Here is a 20,718-nt window from a genome sequence, read left to right as displayed (position 1 = left end):
GATAACCTTTCTATCCGCCCTCTAATATAAAAAAAAAACAAAAAAAACCTCTCATTTCCTTTATGATAGCTCTATGTGATTGTATAGCCATTGTTTTATGTATATAAGAATATATCAAATTAAAAAATCGAATTTTGTATAATATTTAGTGGAGTCTAGAGAGTAAAGAAATTGCTATCTGGGGAAAAACAATGCGAATGCTGTTTACATATTTTAATAAAAGCTCAAGTCTGATTTGAAAACTTTTACACACGATAATCTGTCATAAGCAGACCTGTCCTCAGGTCAGGTCAAAAGCAGACTTGTCCATAGGTCTAGTCAGGAGCAGACCTGTCGATAGGTCTGCAGCATTCCTAAAAAATCAGACCTTAGGTCTGGTCCATCAACAACGAAGTTAACTTGCTTGTCTGCTTAAAAAAACTCAAGTTAATTTAGAAAGCAGTCAACAAGTCTGTTCCAAGTTAGTTAACTTTAATCAAGCTTAGGATCGCGACCATCTGTACACCAATAAGGTAAAATGCCACCTGTTTGACATAATATATTGTCTTACATCGATAGTGTAAATAAAACCTGTTTGCCACAATATATTGCCTTTCATCGATTGCGTAAAATAACAACTGCTTGCCACACTATATATTGCCTTACATCGATAGTGTCAAATAACACCTGTTTGGCCCCAAAATTATATCTTTGGACTCCTTCATTGTGCTTATTCGCTAAAGCTGTATCGTCGTATTGTTTCTCATGTCTGAAATTTTGCACTTTAAAATTTATTAAATAACCTGTGTAATTGTAACTAATTAAGTTGTCCTTCTTTGTAGGTATCGAAGCGATAAGTGTTCAGATACATGCAACACCTTCAGAAGGAATACTTGGACAGAATAGTTTACAGTTGAGATGTTCTTATACAACTGTGACAGGGGAATTTGTTACAGGTGTAAACATTCAGGCTAAAATAAATGGACAGTTTAAAAATATAGCCACATTTTACCCTCCATCAGTACCATTAAATGCAACCTTAACAACAAATGGTAATTATTTATCAAACAGAGTGACACTTATCAACCCAACATCTTCATCTACAAATTCTGCTGTAATACAGTTTTCTCAGATAGAATGTGAAGATGAGAATGAGTACATGTGTCAAGTACAATATGTAGGTTCAGGTGGAAGTGAAACTTCAAATTCTGGTGTTGCGAATTTAAGTGTTACAGGTATGTGTAAATAGTAAAACAGATATCATCATTTAAAATATGTCGTATAAGTAGATTATTGTAATACTGATTTATGGTTTTATGAATTTATGGTTCAAACAATGCAAACTTAAGAATGAATGTTCAAATATGGCTACTTAATGAAACAAAATAATTGATTTATATTTAAAGACATTTCATAACAGTTATATATACCAGTGTATAACAACCCCAGTTTCCGGTGCATGTCAACACATGGAGTGAATTGAATTAAAACAGTTCATTTTTCCTGAAATTTTTCCTGGACTCATTTTTTTTTCTTCTATTTGATAAAAAGTGTATGCTGAATTAAAACACCCATTTGCATTTAAAAAAAAAATTTTTGCATCTTTTTTGGGACATCAGGTTTACTGGGAGTGGTGCGACCTAGTAAAAACAGAAAACAGAAAGTAGAAAAAATTGTTGTGACTTCTGGGTTGCATAACTTTATTCAATTTTTCGTGGCATGACCCTCCTTTTTTCAAATGAATCCAAAAATAAATTATAATTTCACATTACGACATTCATAACATGCATATGAAAACAATTTCAATGTAGCATTTTATTCTTAAAAAAGAATCAAAGATCAGCTGGTCTGCATGTAAACCTATGGATAAGTCAATTACAAGACTGCAACCATGAGGAATCAAAACTGATCACTAACAAGTTGATTTTTATTCCAAAGGCCAATCTGATTCATGAAAATATGTCTTAGACCAGTGTTGTTTACTATTGATTCTACAAATCATTCTATATTTAAATCGAATTTGCAAAAGAAATCTTCCAAATCCTCCATACACCTTAACATTGGGTGTAGTATTACAATCTTTTGAATATAGTTTTTGGTTCATTTTTCTTTCTACAGATTTCTTACCAAAACATTTTTGTTTTAATATGGAGTTTGCTCGGCGACTTTTGAGCTTGCCAATCGTATTGTAAGAGAGATAGAAAGAGAAAGGGAAAAATAATCGCAATGGTAACGGGGAAACATTATTTTAAACTTATTTAAAGTCTTACCTTGATACATTTTACATTTACGTTGCGTTTTTAAACACTTAATTAAAAACAAAACAAGTCAATTGGGATTCGAACAGTTTTGTAACTCGTATATCGAAATTAGGGGATGGGGAATGATTGTCAATGAGACAACTATCCACCAAAATTCAAATGAAGGGAATGTTAGCAATGATATGCATCAAAACGGCCTTCAATGGTGATAATACCCATACCGTATGGTCGCCATTACTGATGCAATACATTCAGTCACGTCTGAGTCATTACAACTGAAATGACATGGCTTATCGCTGGGTCAGCTTCTATATCTTCACCCGCTACATGTATCTACGATGTTGGTTTACTGATAGAATGATCAATTTCGCCCTAATTTCGATGACAGAAACCAATCCATGGCTATGCAGTACGTTTATAAACCTGTGGTTTTGCGTAATACCAACTTAAGCATATGTATGGTCCGTAACATCCATTACGGGGGACATGTTATGCCGACTGACGTCTGAGGGTCTGTAAAGTAGGCGTCTGATAAAGGCCCACCATTTTACTGTCTTACGACTTTGGTCCTGATAGAGCTTACTGTCATCGTTTTTACTATTTCCAAGACTCATCGACCAGTACTGTTCAATTGTGGTTAGCGGGCTGCCAAGCTGACCAACCTAGTCCTGGAAACAGGCGTTGTCAAGGCAGTAAACAAGACCATAATAGTCAACATACCAAACAGAAGTTACCAAAAACAAAATGTAGGCCGTTCTTTCCAACTTTCCATAGTCACGCATTAAACAATACATAAACGATCGCCAATTACTGTCAGACATCGAGACGTCCCTGAGATGGCTGTAAAGCCAGTCGAAGTTGCTAAACACTTCCACCAGTCGTATTGTCGGTTATAAAAGGTCCGGACTTGAAAAATACTAAACCGTTTTATATATAACAAAACATTATTAACCAATTAAGTGCATTATTGCCAAAAGTGACTGTTTATTAAAAATTACATATTTTCTGTAATGGCCCTATATTTCTGTTTTGGCCCTGTTTTATTCTGTAATGGCCCTGTTTTTCTGTAATGGCCCTGTTTTTTTCTGTAATGGCCCTGTTTTTCTGTAATGGCCCTGTATTAATGCCCAGTTTGTCTGTATTAAGCCCTGTTAAGATTTTTAATAAAGTTAATAAAACTAAGTTGTAAAGAGTATAATACTTTTTTTGTATTTTATTTAATTTAGTAACCAGCAACCAACATTGAAGAACTATATAAAGGGATCACTGTTCATCCTGTTTGTTAACACATATCTCTTTCAACTTAATATCTTGGATATTTGGTATATTTAAAGCTTTATAATGGTGAAGTACAAATTATTTTGTTCAAACTAAACTGTCATTAAAAGAGTAAGACAGTACATCAAGTTAGCAGCAACACATACACTTTAGTTCAGTTGGTTAATAAATGTATTAAGAAATGGGTGTTTTATAATGACCCTGTTATATGTCCTCGGTCAGTAATAATGGCGTTGCCTCGGGCCATTACAGACTTCCTCGACCATTATTACAGATCTTGGACATATAACAGGGCCTTTATAAAAACACCAATTCATTAATACTATAATAAAAATATTAATATCAGGTTATCCAGAACAACCAAAAAGTGAACCAGTACATATACCATCAACTGGGATAGAAGAAGGCAATAATGTTGTCTTCACATGTACTGGTAATGTTGGTAAACCACAAGGCAAATTTAGATGGGTTAGATACAGACGTAACTCCAATGGTAATACTATAGAGGAAACATCATACGAATCACAAAACACGACAGCGATAGAGATTCCAGCAAACTGTACATTCCACGGTACCAGTCAGCTGACACTGAAGATGGAACAGCTAGATGATAATGCTATAGTCAGATGTCAGGTTGCTTATCAAGACGTACTACAGGAGTTGTACCAACAGACTAACCCCATTAATGTCCATTGTAAGTTGTTAAAATCAAATGTTTCGATGCAGGGTTAAATTGTGCCAAAAGATTAGTAGAATTACAGACTGAATAAGTCTAGAATTATAACACAAGATGAAGAAAAGTAAAAGCCTTAATTAATATTCAAATCTTGCAACATGAAAAGACAAATCACAAGTGAATCATCGTTTCTGATAAGATAAAACATGTGAACTCCTTAATATATAGACTTACACTACTATAAAATGCAAGTTTTTAGATAAAGAAAAATAAATAGATGTTGTATGAATGACAATGGGACAACTCTCTACAAGAACCAGATGACACAGACATTAAAAGCGATATGTCATATTACGGCTTTCAACCATTAGAAAAGCCCATATCACATAGTCTGACATTACAGGCCCCGAAATGACGAATGATAAACAATTTAAACGAAAAAACATACGACCTAATGCATTCATTCATGAACTCTGTCAAATCACATTCGGTTGAATCGGGACGTTGTCGAGACAGATTCTGTCATTTCTAATCATGCAAAACCTATCGGATTTAAATCGGTTTTAAAAAAGGGACAATCCCCAAAAAATCGACTGAAAACAGTTAATATTTCCTAAAGAATACCTGATTGTTGTCGTGATTAAATAATTGATTTTACAAATTTTAACTTTAGTTTGAATTCCCAGACATAATTAACAGAATCTTATCAAACATTTAACAAAGTTTAATAGGGAATGTTACGGTCAAGGCTTCCTGTACAAATCGTGAAAGCTTGACTCCCGGCTTAAAGGAACATGTGAGAAAGTTTATTTTTACAAAAAAAATAATTATTTTTGACTTGTTGATAGTTTTCAAATTAAACAGATATTGTCAGAAATGTACAAGTAACAAATTTTTTATCATACAGTGTTGACAGAAACATACAACATAATAATTCTCCAACCAACCCAATATATACCACAGAAGCAGGGCCAAAAGCTGTTTACTAGTAAATCACATATAACAGTATTTCTATTACAAATTTTCTCTCACTTTTTCACAGATAGTGTAAGAAATGTTGAAGTTACTAAGTCTCCTAATATTCCAATATTTACTGAAGGAGCAGGACCCATATCTCTGACGTGTACATCAGATGGAAATCCTTTTGTAATTAACACTGGTTATACGTGGTACAAAGAATCCAACACCAATATGCCATTAGGGACTGGTGCTATATATGTCATTAGTAATGTTGTTAAAACAGATCGCTACATATGTGTAGCACAAAACAGTTTTAATGGGCAAACATTCAACATGAACAACTCTATACACATACAAATAGGTGAGTTTTAAAACATAGAGATATATATCAATAATGCGGTAGTAACTGAGAGAGCTCTATGGTCGTGTAGTTGTCTCTTTGACACAATCCACATTTCCATTGTCAATTTTAACTACATATTTGTAGCATACAATAGATTTTATGAACCACAATCCACTGTGAACAGCTAAATTCACATACAAATTTATGATATACATATATACACAAACGTCCACACCGTTCAATAATGTGACATTAATTGAGAGAGATAACTATATCCATATGGCACTGTACAGATTAAATGGACAAACATTCAACATTATCAACTTTCTACACATACAAATAGGTAGAAAATTAACAGCAAAAATTCAATTTTCAAAGACCTTAAATAGTAGACTGAATGAGACAAAACTTAACTTATGTTTATGTAAATTATGGAATATATACAAGTATGTAAGTTTTAAATGAAACAGACATTAAACATAAATAAAAAAAATCGTGGTAAAAAAAAGAGTTTAAATGTTGCAACGTCTCAAAGGTCCTATATTTTGCAGTGCGTGTATTGATTTTGTCTCATGAATGTAAATTGAATTCTCTTTTTTACATTGTACTGTAAAGGAAAATATTCATATCGAATTACTGAATACTACCATATTATATACCATATTACTAAAATTGTAAAGATTCGATAAGATATTCTAAAACAACACGTAAGAATTCATCATTCATGAAATTTCATTAACAGATTTTACCACTACAACTGACTCTACGAAAATGACAACAATAGTTATCAAAGGTACCAGGATTATAATTTAGTACGCCAGACGCGCGTTTCATCTACATAAGACTCATCAGTGACGTTCATATCAAAATATTTATTAAGCTAAACAATTAAAAGTTGAGAATCATTGAGGATCCAAAATTCCAAAAAGTGGTGCCAAATACGGCTAAGGTAATCTATGCCTGGGATAAGACAATCCTTATTTTTTCGAAAAATTCAAAGTATTGTAAACAAGACATAAGACTCATCAGTGACGCTCATATCAAAATATTTATTAAGCTGAACACAGAGACTTTTTTACCCTATCGAATACATCCAGTTTAAAGGCAGAGATAAGTTTTACCACACCAAATATATCCAGTTCACAGACAGAGACAGATTTTATCACACCAAATACATCCAGTACAAATATAGCGACAGTTTTTACCACACCAAATACATCCAGTACAAATATAGCGACAGTTTTTACCACACCAAACACATCCATTACAAATATAGAGACAGTGTTCACCACACCAAATACACCCAGTACAAATACAGATCTAGGTACTCATTAAATTATTTCATTTCATCTCAGACGTATTTGGGCGGATACCTGCACATTATCATCAAATATATTTTACTTATAATAGATATGAAATGGTGTAAATAAATGACTGTTCTATTTCGTAAATCGAGGACTAATAACTTACTTTGAAAAAGGGCCACAATGTGGACAGCAAAGTGAGACCAAGTGCAATACACTATAAGGAATCTTCTGCTCATCGTGCTATATTCGTCATCACATTCCAAAAAGGAAAACAACAAAAATACCACATTCCAAGATCTTAAAACAAATGCCAATTCCAAGTGAAATTCAAAACAGAAAGTCCATAATCAAGTGGCAAAATCAAAAGCTCAAACACATCACTCGAATAGATGACAACTGTAATATTTCCGACTTGTAATTAGTGTAGACATTTTCTTATATAACGGATACCAATGTGTCGAGTTCTATGATTGGATTACAACACAGAGATGTCAATATATATACAGGAAACTGCCGGGGTATATACTAAGTGTTTTTTTTATCCCCAATTTGAACCTCAATAACGTCTTCATAACACCTGTTACTATGTGACATAGTTGAAAGCTATACAGAACAATACGGAATGTCAGAGACTCACAGAAAGAATATAATTACGTGCATCAGTCTATAAAACATAATTCATACAAAACCACACAATTAAGACTTCAAATAATTAAATTTAATGTTTAAAAGTTTCAATGTATAAACTGTTGCACACAGCAATTTTTAAAATATTCACGTATGTGGAACATATCAAGTTAGCCGGCTTCTCAATATTTGTGTTGTAATAAACAAAGCCACACACATCTACAAACACAAGATATGAACTCTCAAAACATTTGTTGAAGAAATTGTCAAGATAAACAAGGTGTTTTTAAACGGAATATTCAAAATATTAAGAAACAATAAACATGTAATAATACTAGTATATATGCTGGATTGTGCATGTAAAACAAATACCTGCACTAGTAAAAAAACAGCATTCAGACCGTAACACAGGACTCAGGCAGGGTATATATTGTGACATTCAAAAGAACAAATAGACAAACCACATTAAGAAAAATGAAAGACAAGAATACAAAAATTTCCATTGCACAATAACATGACGGGAGTATAAGTACAGAGCAACGTCAAATGGATATCACAAAAAAACAGACTAACTTATAAAATTAATATTCATATATACAACAAAAAAGAATACCATAACACTTTATTCAGATGACAAACAACGTCAGTACACATAATCTATACTTCAAGACCATCGTACATTATTTGTGAAGTTGATATGGAATATTTATAAGTAAGGTCTTCCTACCCTTAGTACCTGCCAATGAACTTTTTTTTGGAAAAAAGTCCAATACTTTGATAAACCGGTACAGCATCCTTCTACTTGGATACTGGTGACGCTATACAAAGTCTTAGTAGCAGCTGCAAGCTCTTGAATACCGAATAATTTTGAAAATATATATCTCATATAATTTGACAATTTCAAAATAGAAATCGTCTGTTCGTTTTACATATTCTTAGGACAGAGCAACGAATCGGGACATAAGACCGAATCAGGAACAAATGGATAAACGTGTTGATTTTGATAGTTTTACGTAAAAAACTCCCATTTTAGTTCTTACGACAACCGTATAAACAGAAAGCAATTGTCATTAGCAACCAAATGAAACAACGCCACGTTTTTAAAAAAGATGACTATAAAAATAATAATAAAGATTTGCATTTTAAAGTCACTCATTAAATGTCTACATGGTCTTTGTCGTGCTACTCCTTATAACAGTGATTGATCTTAAGTGATAATGTTTGCCTATTTTCCAGTATTGACAAAAACCTATGAAGAGATACAGAAATTATGTAAACAACAAAAAGTATCAAAAGAAAGGTCTTCATATATTAAACATAGTCGAAATCTTCAGTTGACATAATTTATTATAATGAACAAGGAATAATCGAGCAATTGAGAAATGGTTCACAGTCAAAATTTTCGACAAGCCACGAAAAAACAAAACAAAAAAATATTTTTGTCTTGGACTATCTTAAAGTCTACACATTAATGTGGAATGGTTATGGTGTATTGATATGAACTTTTTTCGAGACGTCAGGTTCGGTGATTTTTAGATCGGGATTTCGGGATTGATCCACTTAGGGTGCGGGAATTCTTTTTTCGAATTTCGGGATGTCGGGAATTAAATTTCTGTAAATTTTGGACCTTGGGATTTCGTGTTTTTAAGCCCGGGATTTCGGAATCAGGACCACTCCGAGCCCCTCCCTCATTATATGTAGTACTGCCAAAATAAATTACGAAAGGTTAATAGTATCTTATAAGCCAAGTTTCATCTTCAACTCGCTTCAACGTGGTCAGATGAAATTAGAAATGCATTTAGCCTTCCTCAACAAATGATTTTGATATAAAATTCTTCTTCTTTTCTTATTTATTTGTGGCGTATCGCTTATTTATAAACTAAACCTCCATATCTACTGATATTTTTGTAGAATGTTCAACTATAATGATTCCAATATTGGTTTCCTTGGTAGTAATATTAGATGTCCTGCAACTTGGAGAAATAATTAGTTTATATATATTACATAAAAAAGGTAAACTATAACTGTATAATATGTCTACCTTACTATTAATAAAGAAAAAAATGGTGTTTTTTTTTTTAAGTGTAGGATTTTTTTATGTAGAAAAATGGTGGCTCAAACCTAATTTTATACCTAGCTAAACCGTTGTCATCACAATAGTAAAGCTCTGGATATATTATCAAGTTTTAAAACAAACCTGATGAATTAATATACTAGTAACAGATACAAAATTACTATAACTAGTTCTTAGCTGTTCAAAGTTTTCACAAAAATTTGAGCAGGAGCATGTGTATGATTAAAATTACGATACGTTAAACCATTATAGGTCAAGGTACGGCCTTCAAGACGGAGCCTTGGATAACACCGAACAACAAGCTATAAAGGTCCCAAAACATTACTAGTTTAAAATCATTCAAACGAGAAAAAAAAACGAGAAACGAGAAACACGTATGCACTACATAAATAGACGACAACTACTGACTAAATTTTAGTACACCAGACGCGCGTTTCGTCTAAATAAACTTAAGACTCATAGGTGACGCTCATATCAAAATAATTATAAAGCCAAACAAGTACGAAGTTAAAGTGCACTGAGAATCCCAAATTCCCAACAATTGTGCCAAATACGGCTAAAGCAATCTATTCCTTGGATAAAAAAATAAATCCTTAGTTTTTCAAAACATTCAAATTTTTGTAAACAGGAAAATTATAAAAAATTACCACATAATTGATCGATATTCATGTCAACATTGAAGAGCTGACTACTGGGCTAGTGATACATTCGGGGACGAAACGTCCACCAGCAGTGGCATCGACCCAGTGGTGTTAATAGTTATCAAATGTACCAGGGTTATAATTTAGTACACCAGACGCGCGTTTTGTCTGCATAAGACTCATTAGTGACGCTCATATCAAAATATTTATAACTCCATACAAGTACGAAGTTGAAGAGCATTGAGGATCCAAAATTCCCAAAAGTTGTGCCAAATACGGCTACGGTAATCTATTCCTGGGATAAGAACAAACCGGCCAATTGATACGAATATTCCAACGATTGTATTTCCTATAATGATTTTCTTGATAGAGAGTAGCTGTAAGATGAAGTTCAAATCATCCCTTTGTAAATTTTACTGACGCCATGACGAGTTGGGTTACTGTTATGGAATATCCATTTGACAGTGGATAGCTAATATGTTCCTAATGTCGTACGTACAATCCCGTTTCCTTTCTACATGTTCTAAATAAGACTGGTAAACAGGTTTGCGTCTTTTTGTTGAGGTAAGCCGTCCAATTGATATTTTATAGTATGTCTTTCTATATTGTGATGTTATACTACTATTTCAGAAAAGGGAAAAAGTTTGGTACATTAAAATGTGTAATCCCGCTGCAAATGTTTGCACCTTTCCCAAGTCATAAATCTAATATTCAGTAGTCAGTAGTTGTCGTCTATTTATATAGTGCATACGTGTTTCTCTTTCTCGTTTTTTTTTCTCTCGTTTGAATGGTTATAAACTAGTAATGTTTTGGGCCCTATATAGCTTGTTGTTCGGTGTTATCCAAGGCTCCGTGTTGAAGGCCGCATCATGACCTACAATGATTTACTTTTATAAATTATAACTTTGATAGAGAGTTGTCTCATTGGCACTCATTCCACATCATCCTATATCAATGAACTAATATAAGCAACACGATGGGTGCCACTAGCTAAGCAGAATTTGTTTACTCCTCCGGAGCACTTGAGATCAACCCCAGTTTTGGTTGGGTTCCTGTTGCTAAGTTTTCACTTTTCTTTGTTGTTAGTTGTGTAATATTGTTTGTCTTTTTTGTTTTTCGCGATTGTGTTGTCAGGTTTTTTTTAGTTTAGGAGTTTGAATTCCACTCTTGTATTTTTCGCCCCTCTTATGAAGTCTTCTCTTTTAAATTTTTATGGACGCCAACACCTATTGTTCTCTTGTTATGCAATATTTGTCACAGATGATCACGAATATGTACCACTTGTCGTTACCATAATTCTGTCCTCGTTTCCTAACTGGAACGCATGGCACAAAATACAAAAATCAGAAATGTCAATTAATCAGTATTCATAACAATAAAGGTACCTATGTTACTAAGTATCGTACGAACTATGGCATTTTAACCATTCAGGGATTGTAAACATCAAGACGGGAAAGGATAATAAGTAAGTTGCTAATTACATTGATTTTCGCTTTAATATAGCTCTATTTTCTTGAGACTTCATGAATAAAAGTGGGAAAGGAAATGGGGCAGGTTTCAAAGCGACAACCACCCGACCATAGAGCAGACAACAGCCGAAGGCCACCAATGGGTCTTCAATGTAGCGACAAACTCCCGCACCCGGAGGCGTCCTTCAACTGGCCCCTTAAAAAATATGTATACTACTTCAGTGATAATGGACGTCATACTAAACTCCGAATAATATATTTATATAATATTATAAAGTTTATTTCAATAAGCGATTTAGAAATATCATCGATTCTATTACTCTTTAATAGTTAAGAGTAAGAACAAAAACGTTGCAGATTAACAATAAGATAAGCATGACTTATGGTCATATTGGTGGTATTGGACATTTTCCTGACAAAATAGGCGAAACACTCTCATAAATAACTTACAGCTCTATATCGACGATCATTCATATTTGTCTAATACACTTATTTCAAAGTTTGAAGTATAAAAAGCGTCTTTTCAAAACTGAAACGTTTGTATATCACACATATATAAATAAGTATCAGCTGTGGAATACAAAAACTCTTATTTAGCATCATTTTACAATTCATTATACAAACTCTGTCCATTGTTGTACCATTACAATTATATTTCATTGTTTTTTTCTTGAACAATTTTTTATGTTGAATTACTTTTCTGGATTGATATTCAAAAGGAACGCGTAAAACTAAATATTCGAGGGTCAAGAAGGTATACACACCAAAATGGCGGAAAGTTGTATGACCAAAAATTATGTAAATGAGTGTCAGTTTAACGGACAGTTATTGGAAATTGTTATTTGTGTGTTGTTGTTTTTTTTGTCGAATGTGTACACAATACATACAACGATTAATTGATTGACTGCATGTCAATAACTTTAACAATTTTCATTTTACCATTATTTACCAGATTTTGGTTGGACCACGGTTGCTCATTTGTTTCACTTCTCGTTATTTGCATTCTTTTCTATTTTTATTTAATCACTGAAAGCCACTTTATGCATTTTTCGCTAATTTGTTGTGGCCTGATTTGATTGATGCGTGAAGCCGGATTGTCAAAGAGACACTCTTACCTTCATTGTGAACCTGACAGTTCACTTCATTTAACTCAATTTAAAGTGGATTAGAACGAACCCGCTACTTGCCTGACTCGAACTTACAAACTAATTGTTAACAGGATAATGACCCATTTGATTCAATATATACATTTCTCTAATTCTTCGTCAATTTATCCCTTTCTGCACTCATTGTATAAAAAAAAAATTAATCAACGTGTGGTTCGTTTGATGTCAGTTCTTCATTGGTTAAAATCCGATTATGACGTCGAATTTTCTAGCTTTTCTCTGAATTTCATATTGTGACGGCATGAAAAAAGGCGACCATGCCTGATGACGTCACATAGAAAGAACACATCTTTTTGCAAACCATTCGAAAAGAAGGAATACGTTTACCTGCATATTGTTTGAAAATCATAAGAGAAACAGATTCTACCACCAAATCTCGTGTAATACAATATTTATCGACTCTCGACAGTTAAATTCTAAATATTTAAAACGCTCGGCGAGCCTGGCGTTTTAAATTTGAAAATTTAATTGTCTCGAGTAGATAAATATCGTATCACACTCGATGCAGTGGTAGAATCTATATCTATCACAATCAAAATATTTCACAGCAACTACATTTATATGCACTTCATCAAAATGTGATACGGATAGGCAAATATTTAACATATACATTTTTTTTTATTTTCAGGATTTATGTTGGAGTCAATAGTAGAAATACATAGAAAAACATCTTTAGTTTAATGAACAAAACTACAAAAAGCGAAAACAGTGAATCTAATGAAATGAACTAACGTCTTTGTATGCCTTCAAGATACAAACAAAGACTGTAAAACTGATAACAGCTAGAGAAAAAAACGATTTTTAATGTTGTAAAATCGGAAATAATATATCACAAAAATATACTCATTCGGTTATGAAGCTATGGTTGTCGTTGCGCTAAACACAATAAAATACATATTTGTTAAAATGTAGCTGACGTCGTCGTATTTGAGTCCTTACATCAGCTGTTGGTCGCCAAAAATAGATGGTAGAACATTCAGATGATTAAAAAGTTTCCCGTAATTTAAATTGAAAAAAATATCGGATTTTAAGTATGTACTAAAGTTTCCTTACTTACTAATAGAGAAATATTTTTATTTAGCTTCTCTCCACTTATGTTACCCCTGAAATATAAAAAGTTTAAAAATCATTTGCATTTAAGTTGTAAATCACAATTCAGTTAAATTTAACTTAATTATTCAATGTTCCATAAAGAAAGTATGCAAGCCAGTATTGCTTGTACGTTTCAATTTTAGTGTACCATATTTGTCGAATATTAATTGTCATAAAGCATTGATTTTGAACGCTGTACAAGAGAGTGTTTTACTACACAGTTGGTTTTATGTGGCTAGAAAAAAAATAATCTACCTGTAGTTATGAAACTGTTATCATCAATATTTACTTTTCTTGTTTTTAATCACAAATACGTTATTAAATTGATGAGTTTCTTATAACGTAAAACAAAAATGATGAACGAAAAGCTAATAAAAAATATCTAGAGAACTAAGCTTTTCTTTCATAAATATTGTAAAATGATTTCAACATTCACTCGGCTCAAATGTAGTTTGTCTTGTTCTGTCTTTAGTTTGTTTTCAATGTAGTGTGTTGTGTCGATTGTTAGCTTTAGTTTACTTCTTTTAGTTGCGCTTACTAGTGAGAGCTAGAGTGTCATATTAGAGAAAAGGTCACTTATAGGAAAATTATATACTCCGTAGTAAAAAGTCAAAGATATGAACATTATCTAATCCTACTTTTAGTATTTATTGGAATTCTTATTTGTACTTGATTTCAATTAGTTTTAATCAAAATTTAATGTAAAGTAGTTGGAGAATTCTGAGTTCTATTGAATTCCAATTTGTATTGTAGAAGAGGAGCAAAATATACCAGAGGGACAGTCAAACTCATAGATTGAAAATAAACTAACAACGCCTTGGATGAAAAAAGACAAGCAGACAAATAATAGTACACAAGACCCAACATTGAAAACTAAAGACTTAGTTACACGAACCCCACCAAAATATGAGGTTGCTCTCAGGTGCTCTGGAAGTGTAGACAGATCCTGCTCCACATGTGGCACCCGACGTGTTGCTCATTTTATCACTAATCCAAAACTAGTTTAATTTTTAATAGTTTAACCAACTCGTGATGGCGTCCATAAAATTTACGATGGAATGATTTCTACTTCACCATTTGGAACTCTTGGTTTAAAAGATTTCTTGTAAGCAGCAGCAGCTATCAAGCTATCAGCCTCATAATAATAAAGAAACAAGTCGGCAGATGAATGGCACAACTGGTTTCCATTAGAATGCTGACAGTCTGTTGACAAACACGTCCTTCAAACATAACAAATATATTGTCAATCAAGACATCAAGCATCTTGATAATAGTAGTTTCAGAGAATCTGTGTGCTTGATTCAGAGAGATACTTTACAAAGTAGTATATATGGAAGCGCATATGATACACCTTGTTAAGTTATTTTGTTGCTAATAAGTCGGAATTATTAGTTATATTGTGTTATAAGTTGGAATCTAATCATCATGTGGCGTCAACTTGTCGGAAAGATGAGGAAGCAATGGCATTTCAATGTCGACTTGTTAATATAAATATAATGACTTAGTAATGAGAAGTCGACATGATGAATTCAACGTGTTAATTGATCAAGTCGACAACTTGTTTATCTTAAGATGAGGTGAACCACGTGACTACTTTGGAAAAACATAGGTCTGTAATTTGAAGCTAATGGTTCTTCATAATTAAAGATGTGTAAAGATGAAAAAGTTAACTGTTGAAGAATTTCCATTCATGCAATGCAATGCCTTAGTAGCAAACATTCGTTCTCATAGAGACAATGATTATTGTGCCATACCGACAAGATAAAAATATTCACTCATTTCATACACGAATTTATATATTTCCGTTACTTCACTAAATAATTATTTGAGAATGTATATCTTATAAGTGACTGTATCTATACAGGTAAAATTTATTTTTCTTGTTCTTCCTGGTTAATACGATGGGTACCATGATTATACATGTTGTTTTTGTGCTTTTGTCACTTATAGGTGAGTCTTTTGAAATTGATTTTACTCCTTTTATAGGATAAATCCCCTCTGTTGTAGTTACATGACTTGAATAACCTTGATGTTTAATTGTTGATGCTATATTTCTAGTGTAACTCGTAGTAAAAGTTCAGAAATCAGAAAGTTTGAGATAACAAATTATGGGCAACGTTACTCATTTTCGTACCATCCCCTTTATAAATATATCAGACACATGGTGTAATGTTATCCTAATATTAATGCAACACTGAACATGTACTTTTTATATCAACCACACGTTTTTATTTTTTATTTTGTATGATTTAATGAAGGGATAAAATTTAGAATGAAAAAGGGGAATGTGTCAAAGAAAGAACAACCCGATCAAAGATCAAAAACCATCCTCTGTAGCAGAAGGTTCTGAATGAACTTTATCATCATTGCCGGATTGAGTTTCTACACGACTGAATATAAAAAAAACCTTCACTCACAATCGGATACATACATTATGCTGATGGTACACAGTGCAAACACCACAATACAACTTTTATTTTCGCCTGATTAAACTGAGTTTACTTGCATTTCTTTTCTTTTCTTATCGTTAATTTGTTAAAATAACGGGCCTTCAATACTCCAGTGATATATGGTACTACCCTTTGAATTCCTTTCTGCACGGACAATTTCGACGGTCATTTTATAAATAAAGTTAAAACCCACTTGACCAATGCTACGTTCGTAGCGAGATAGTAAGGAAAAAGTTAGTTTGTTATAATATTTCATAACCTCCCTCCGCATATATCCATCTTCCATGACACTCTATCAACTTGATGCATGTATGTATGGATTATTGTATATATTTATGATAAAGATGTTATTATTAAAGAAGATCTTGTATCGTTCACACAACCCTATACTGAGTTTTCTCTGTTAATCTAGTTATTATTTTTGGCGGAGGGAAACGAGGTAGAAAATAAATAATATATATTCTTTTTGGTAACTGATGTCCGAGTGGTAGATTTATATTTCACTTTTGAAGAATATTAATTGTAATTGAATAGATTTAAGGCTCTGTCATTGTGGCATTAGTTGCCATTTCATTTTCATTTTTACAAAACAAATGACCAGATGTCAATGATGTTGGGGTACACTTATAAGATCAGATATGTAAAAAATAGGTCAAGTGCATGTTATATTCCCATTCTAGTTGATGTATTTGTTTTACATTCAATTATAAAAGCAAAATGGTGATAACATCTACCAACCTATTTACATTAACATTGAGCAATGTACATAAACTGATCAAAAGTTACCTTGCTGTAGACAGATATCACTGTTGATAGTTTGATAGGTATGGTGTTATCAAATTAATATATTTTGTTAGGTGTTTTTGTTTTTTTGTTAATTTTGATAAAAAATAAATAAAAAAAAGCTTCAATATGTAATTAAAAAAAGGGTGCATTTATTTGGGCTGTTTTACGGAAAGGAGTGAAAATGTAACACATGAACTTTATGTATATGCTCCTAGAATTTTAATAGGATATTGGAAATAAAATGTCTTGTAATAATTTGACCTCCTTTTAGACGTATCTTCTTACAAATATTGTGTATACCATACTTTTCTAAAAGTTCTTCGTTGATTTATATATAAATGATTTTTCTTAACCTAGGTGACCTTAGATCGAATCAGGCTATTTTACTTCCTTTTTGGTGTGACTGATTGTTAAGTGTTTAATTATTGATAGATCACTTGCTTTCAAAATTCTGGTTGCTGAAAAAGGAAGATAATGAATAGTACTTGTATGAGCTATGGTAAACTTTTGTATTCGTATCTTTCAATTTTGCAAATGTGTTTATATACCTTTGTATTTCTTTGTTAAATATGTGTGTGTTATTATAGAGATTAAGATTATAACACATTATTGACTACCGTACCCAAATTTGACATTTTTACCTTTTGTGTCTGTTTTATTTTTTACACAACGTAGTCAATATATTGAAATTGTACGCGACTCTAATGCAAGTAAGAGGTTAAGATAGCTATAGATCCAGGTTTAATCCACCATTGTCTACATCAGAAAATGCCTGTATCAAGTCAGGACTATAACAGTTGTTTTCTATTTGTTAGATGTGCTTGGGCTTTATTGTTTGCCCATTGATTAGGGACTTTCCCTTTTGAATATTACTCGGAGTTCAGTATTTTTTGTGATTTTACTTTTGATTATCATCTGTTTTCTCAATTAAAGTTCAGAAGTCTATCAGTTCTTCCTCAATGAAACATTTTTTCGGTTTGTTAACCTCACACGTTTAATTCGTTTTTAGTAATATACAAAGGTTTTCAGTGTAACGAATTTCTGAAGGAATATAATTGATACAATATTCGAACAAAATGTTCTAAAGATTCAGATATCGAGAACTATATAGCTTTAAATAATTTATGAAATACTCTAAATCATTTACACATACAATGAAAACAAATATATATTTTTCTCTAGCTATTCATAAATTAATTTTGTTGTTCATAAAGATTCTTTGAGTGTTATGCGATGGGAAACTAGTAACAACCATTGAACTCTAAGATATTTGGCATGTTTTCCGTAAAACTCTTTAAGTAAATTTGCATAAATGTTCTAACTGAAGGTTTGAAGTTTCTACTTTATTGAACTAAAATTATATAGTTTATCTATATCTTTGCAGAGTCTTAAATCCGTAACTTCTAGTATACGCTTTCTGACATTCTGATTGACAGTTGGATTTGTTGAATTTTGAGCTCAACTGGTCACTAGAGTCGTCGTCTGTCAACTTTTACAAAAATATTATCCTCTGAAATTTCTTAATCACGTTAGACTAAATCATTGATGTGTTATCATATTCTAAGTTGTCTGAGGACCCGTACCAGCGAGCAACATTGCCGATGTGAATAATAATGATACATAGGAATTAGATGAAAGATTTGTCTTTTATCTTGAAAACCGTTAAACAAAATATTTGCATAGGTATAGCGTGCTGAGATTAACATACTGACCATTCACATCAAAGATGCCGAACAATTTCTGATATGAACGTTTTGTCCTTTAATCACGAATATTACACTTTTTCTTAAATCTTTGCTTTATATCTTAAAAACTACGAAGATGGACATGAACTCTAAACAGTAAACCTTGTCAGCAAGACAAGGTCTACAATTATTCAACATGATATTCTCAGTCAACTCCTCAGTTGCACCATTTTTATAATAAACAGTCCAATAAATGAATTACCATATTTGATTTTCTTCGATAGCATAAATCACAACCTGCTTGACACACTATACTATAAAGCTCTTTGAACTCGAAAGTAAAGCTCACTCGCTAAAACATAAAAAGATAAGCGTATTTTTTCTACACATTTCAGAAATTTCACAAAACCATATGGTACCTATGTGAATTTTTAAGAAAATTAGTTATTTGTCTCTCTTGGGATTTTTTTATATTCATGTTTGACAATATCTAAACCAAACATTATAATTTATGATTGATGACTCCAACCACTATCAGATATGAAAGCCGCCGTTACTAAAATTTAAACAAAATCATAAAGCATTACTTGAATAATTTGAAGAAGAAAAATAATCCGGTATAAAAAAAAAGGTGTCTAGAAGTCTTATTGCTTGAAAAATTAAATAGAATTCGTTTTCATTTATGGTTGTGGTATGTTATTTATTTCATGCCTTAAAATATAATTCGCGTATCACCATGTACGGAATTTGATTAGAAAAAGGGAGATGAACAAATGCGTAAATTTGATTGGCTTATTTATGATTATGAGACGCTATTACGATATTTCCATTGGTTATAGTTCTTTAATTAATTCAGAGGAAAACTGTTTGAGGGGGCTCGCGGGTCTAAATCAAATGGTTTTTTTTTTTTGGTAAAGATTTTTGCTATTTTTTTCTATAAACGAACTTTATCTTATACTTAATAGAAAATAAAATCTAAAAAAAATGGAGGCACCGTTCATTTACGCCCACAATCTGCCTTCGAAAGAAGCATACATTTTTGTAAAGGTACTTTTTTCTCTTGAACTAATAGGAGAAATAGAGGTTATATCGAAATTAAAAAAAAAATAAAAATTACAGAAATCACTCAAATTTGACAATATTTTAGTTTAAGTACAGCTTATCTGAAAATTATAATAGAAAATATAGGTCGTCGACGAATTAAAAAAGATATTTCAATTCCAATGCCCAAATAATGGCATTTTTGCGCAAAAGGGAGATAATCTGGAACTTTTTCAATAATATATACATTTTAAAAGTCAGCTGGGGCCAAAACAAATTGATTTTTTTAAATGATTTCTGTACCACATGATAAAGTTACAACTAATAAAGGTAAAAAAAAATATGTAATGAAAAATAAATGTTTATTTTTTTTTTCTGAAATTTTTATACCCTCGAGCCTCCTAAAATAAAAACTTTTATTAAGGCTTTGCAGGTAGTCATAATAATATATACATATGCGAAGAATATAATACAAATGAAATACCATATAGATTATAATTGACAAATAATCTCTATTTTAGACAAATAGTCTAAATTAAAGAACTACTAAGAAGTATCTTGGTAAATGTAAAGAATGGAGCATAACAAATTAAAAATTCTATCAGATACAAATGAATGTCAATTTCATACCGGCCTCATACAAACCTAATCCACATAAAGGGAAAGGGAGTAGGTTTTTTTAAATGAACAAACAACAAAACATAATGTTCATTACCAAATTAGCTACGCTGATCGAAGTTTCAACGACAAAAGTAAGATATATTTAAACGATAAAATTCCAAATTATTAAAATGTTGACTACCTGTTTTCTGGTGTTTCTGAAAAGTGATAATCAGTAGTGAGTTTTACTTTAAACTGAAATTTTTATCCAATATAAATTACT

General features: G+C 32.0%; 1 protein-coding gene across 3 annotated transcripts in view; it reads left to right on the top strand.

Moving 5' to 3' along the window:
• Window positions 1–14,263, top strand: part of LOC139524417 (cell adhesion molecule 2-like) — a 28,702-nt gene extending 14,439 nt beyond the window's left edge. The window contains exons 2-8 of one of the 3 annotated variants that reach the window (XM_071319190.1): window positions 822–1,214; window positions 3,865–4,212; window positions 5,237–5,515; window positions 6,240–6,290; window positions 9,343–9,444; window positions 11,578–11,611; window positions 13,410–14,263. In XM_071319190.1, coding sequence (XP_071175291.1) covers window positions 822–1,214; window positions 3,865–4,212; window positions 5,237–5,515; window positions 6,240–6,290; window positions 9,343–9,444; window positions 11,578–11,611; window positions 13,410–13,443 — 1,241 coding nt within the window. In that variant the 3' untranslated portion in view covers window positions 13,444–14,263. The remainder of the gene's footprint in view (window positions 1–821; window positions 1,215–3,864; window positions 4,213–5,236; window positions 5,516–6,239; window positions 6,291–9,342; window positions 9,445–11,577; window positions 11,612–13,409) is intronic. The other 2 variants (XM_071319191.1, XM_071319192.1) reach the window with 2 other exon arrangements.
• The last annotated feature ends 6,455 nt before the right edge of the window (window positions 14,264–20,718 follow it).

The sequence above is a fragment of the Mytilus edulis genome, chromosome 5, assembly GCF_963676685.1.
Source record: "Mytilus edulis chromosome 5, xbMytEdul2.2, whole genome shotgun sequence".
NCBI lineage: Eukaryota > Metazoa > Mollusca > Bivalvia > Mytilida > Mytilidae > Mytilus > Mytilus edulis.
This window is presented reverse-complemented; position numbering and strand designations above follow the sequence as displayed.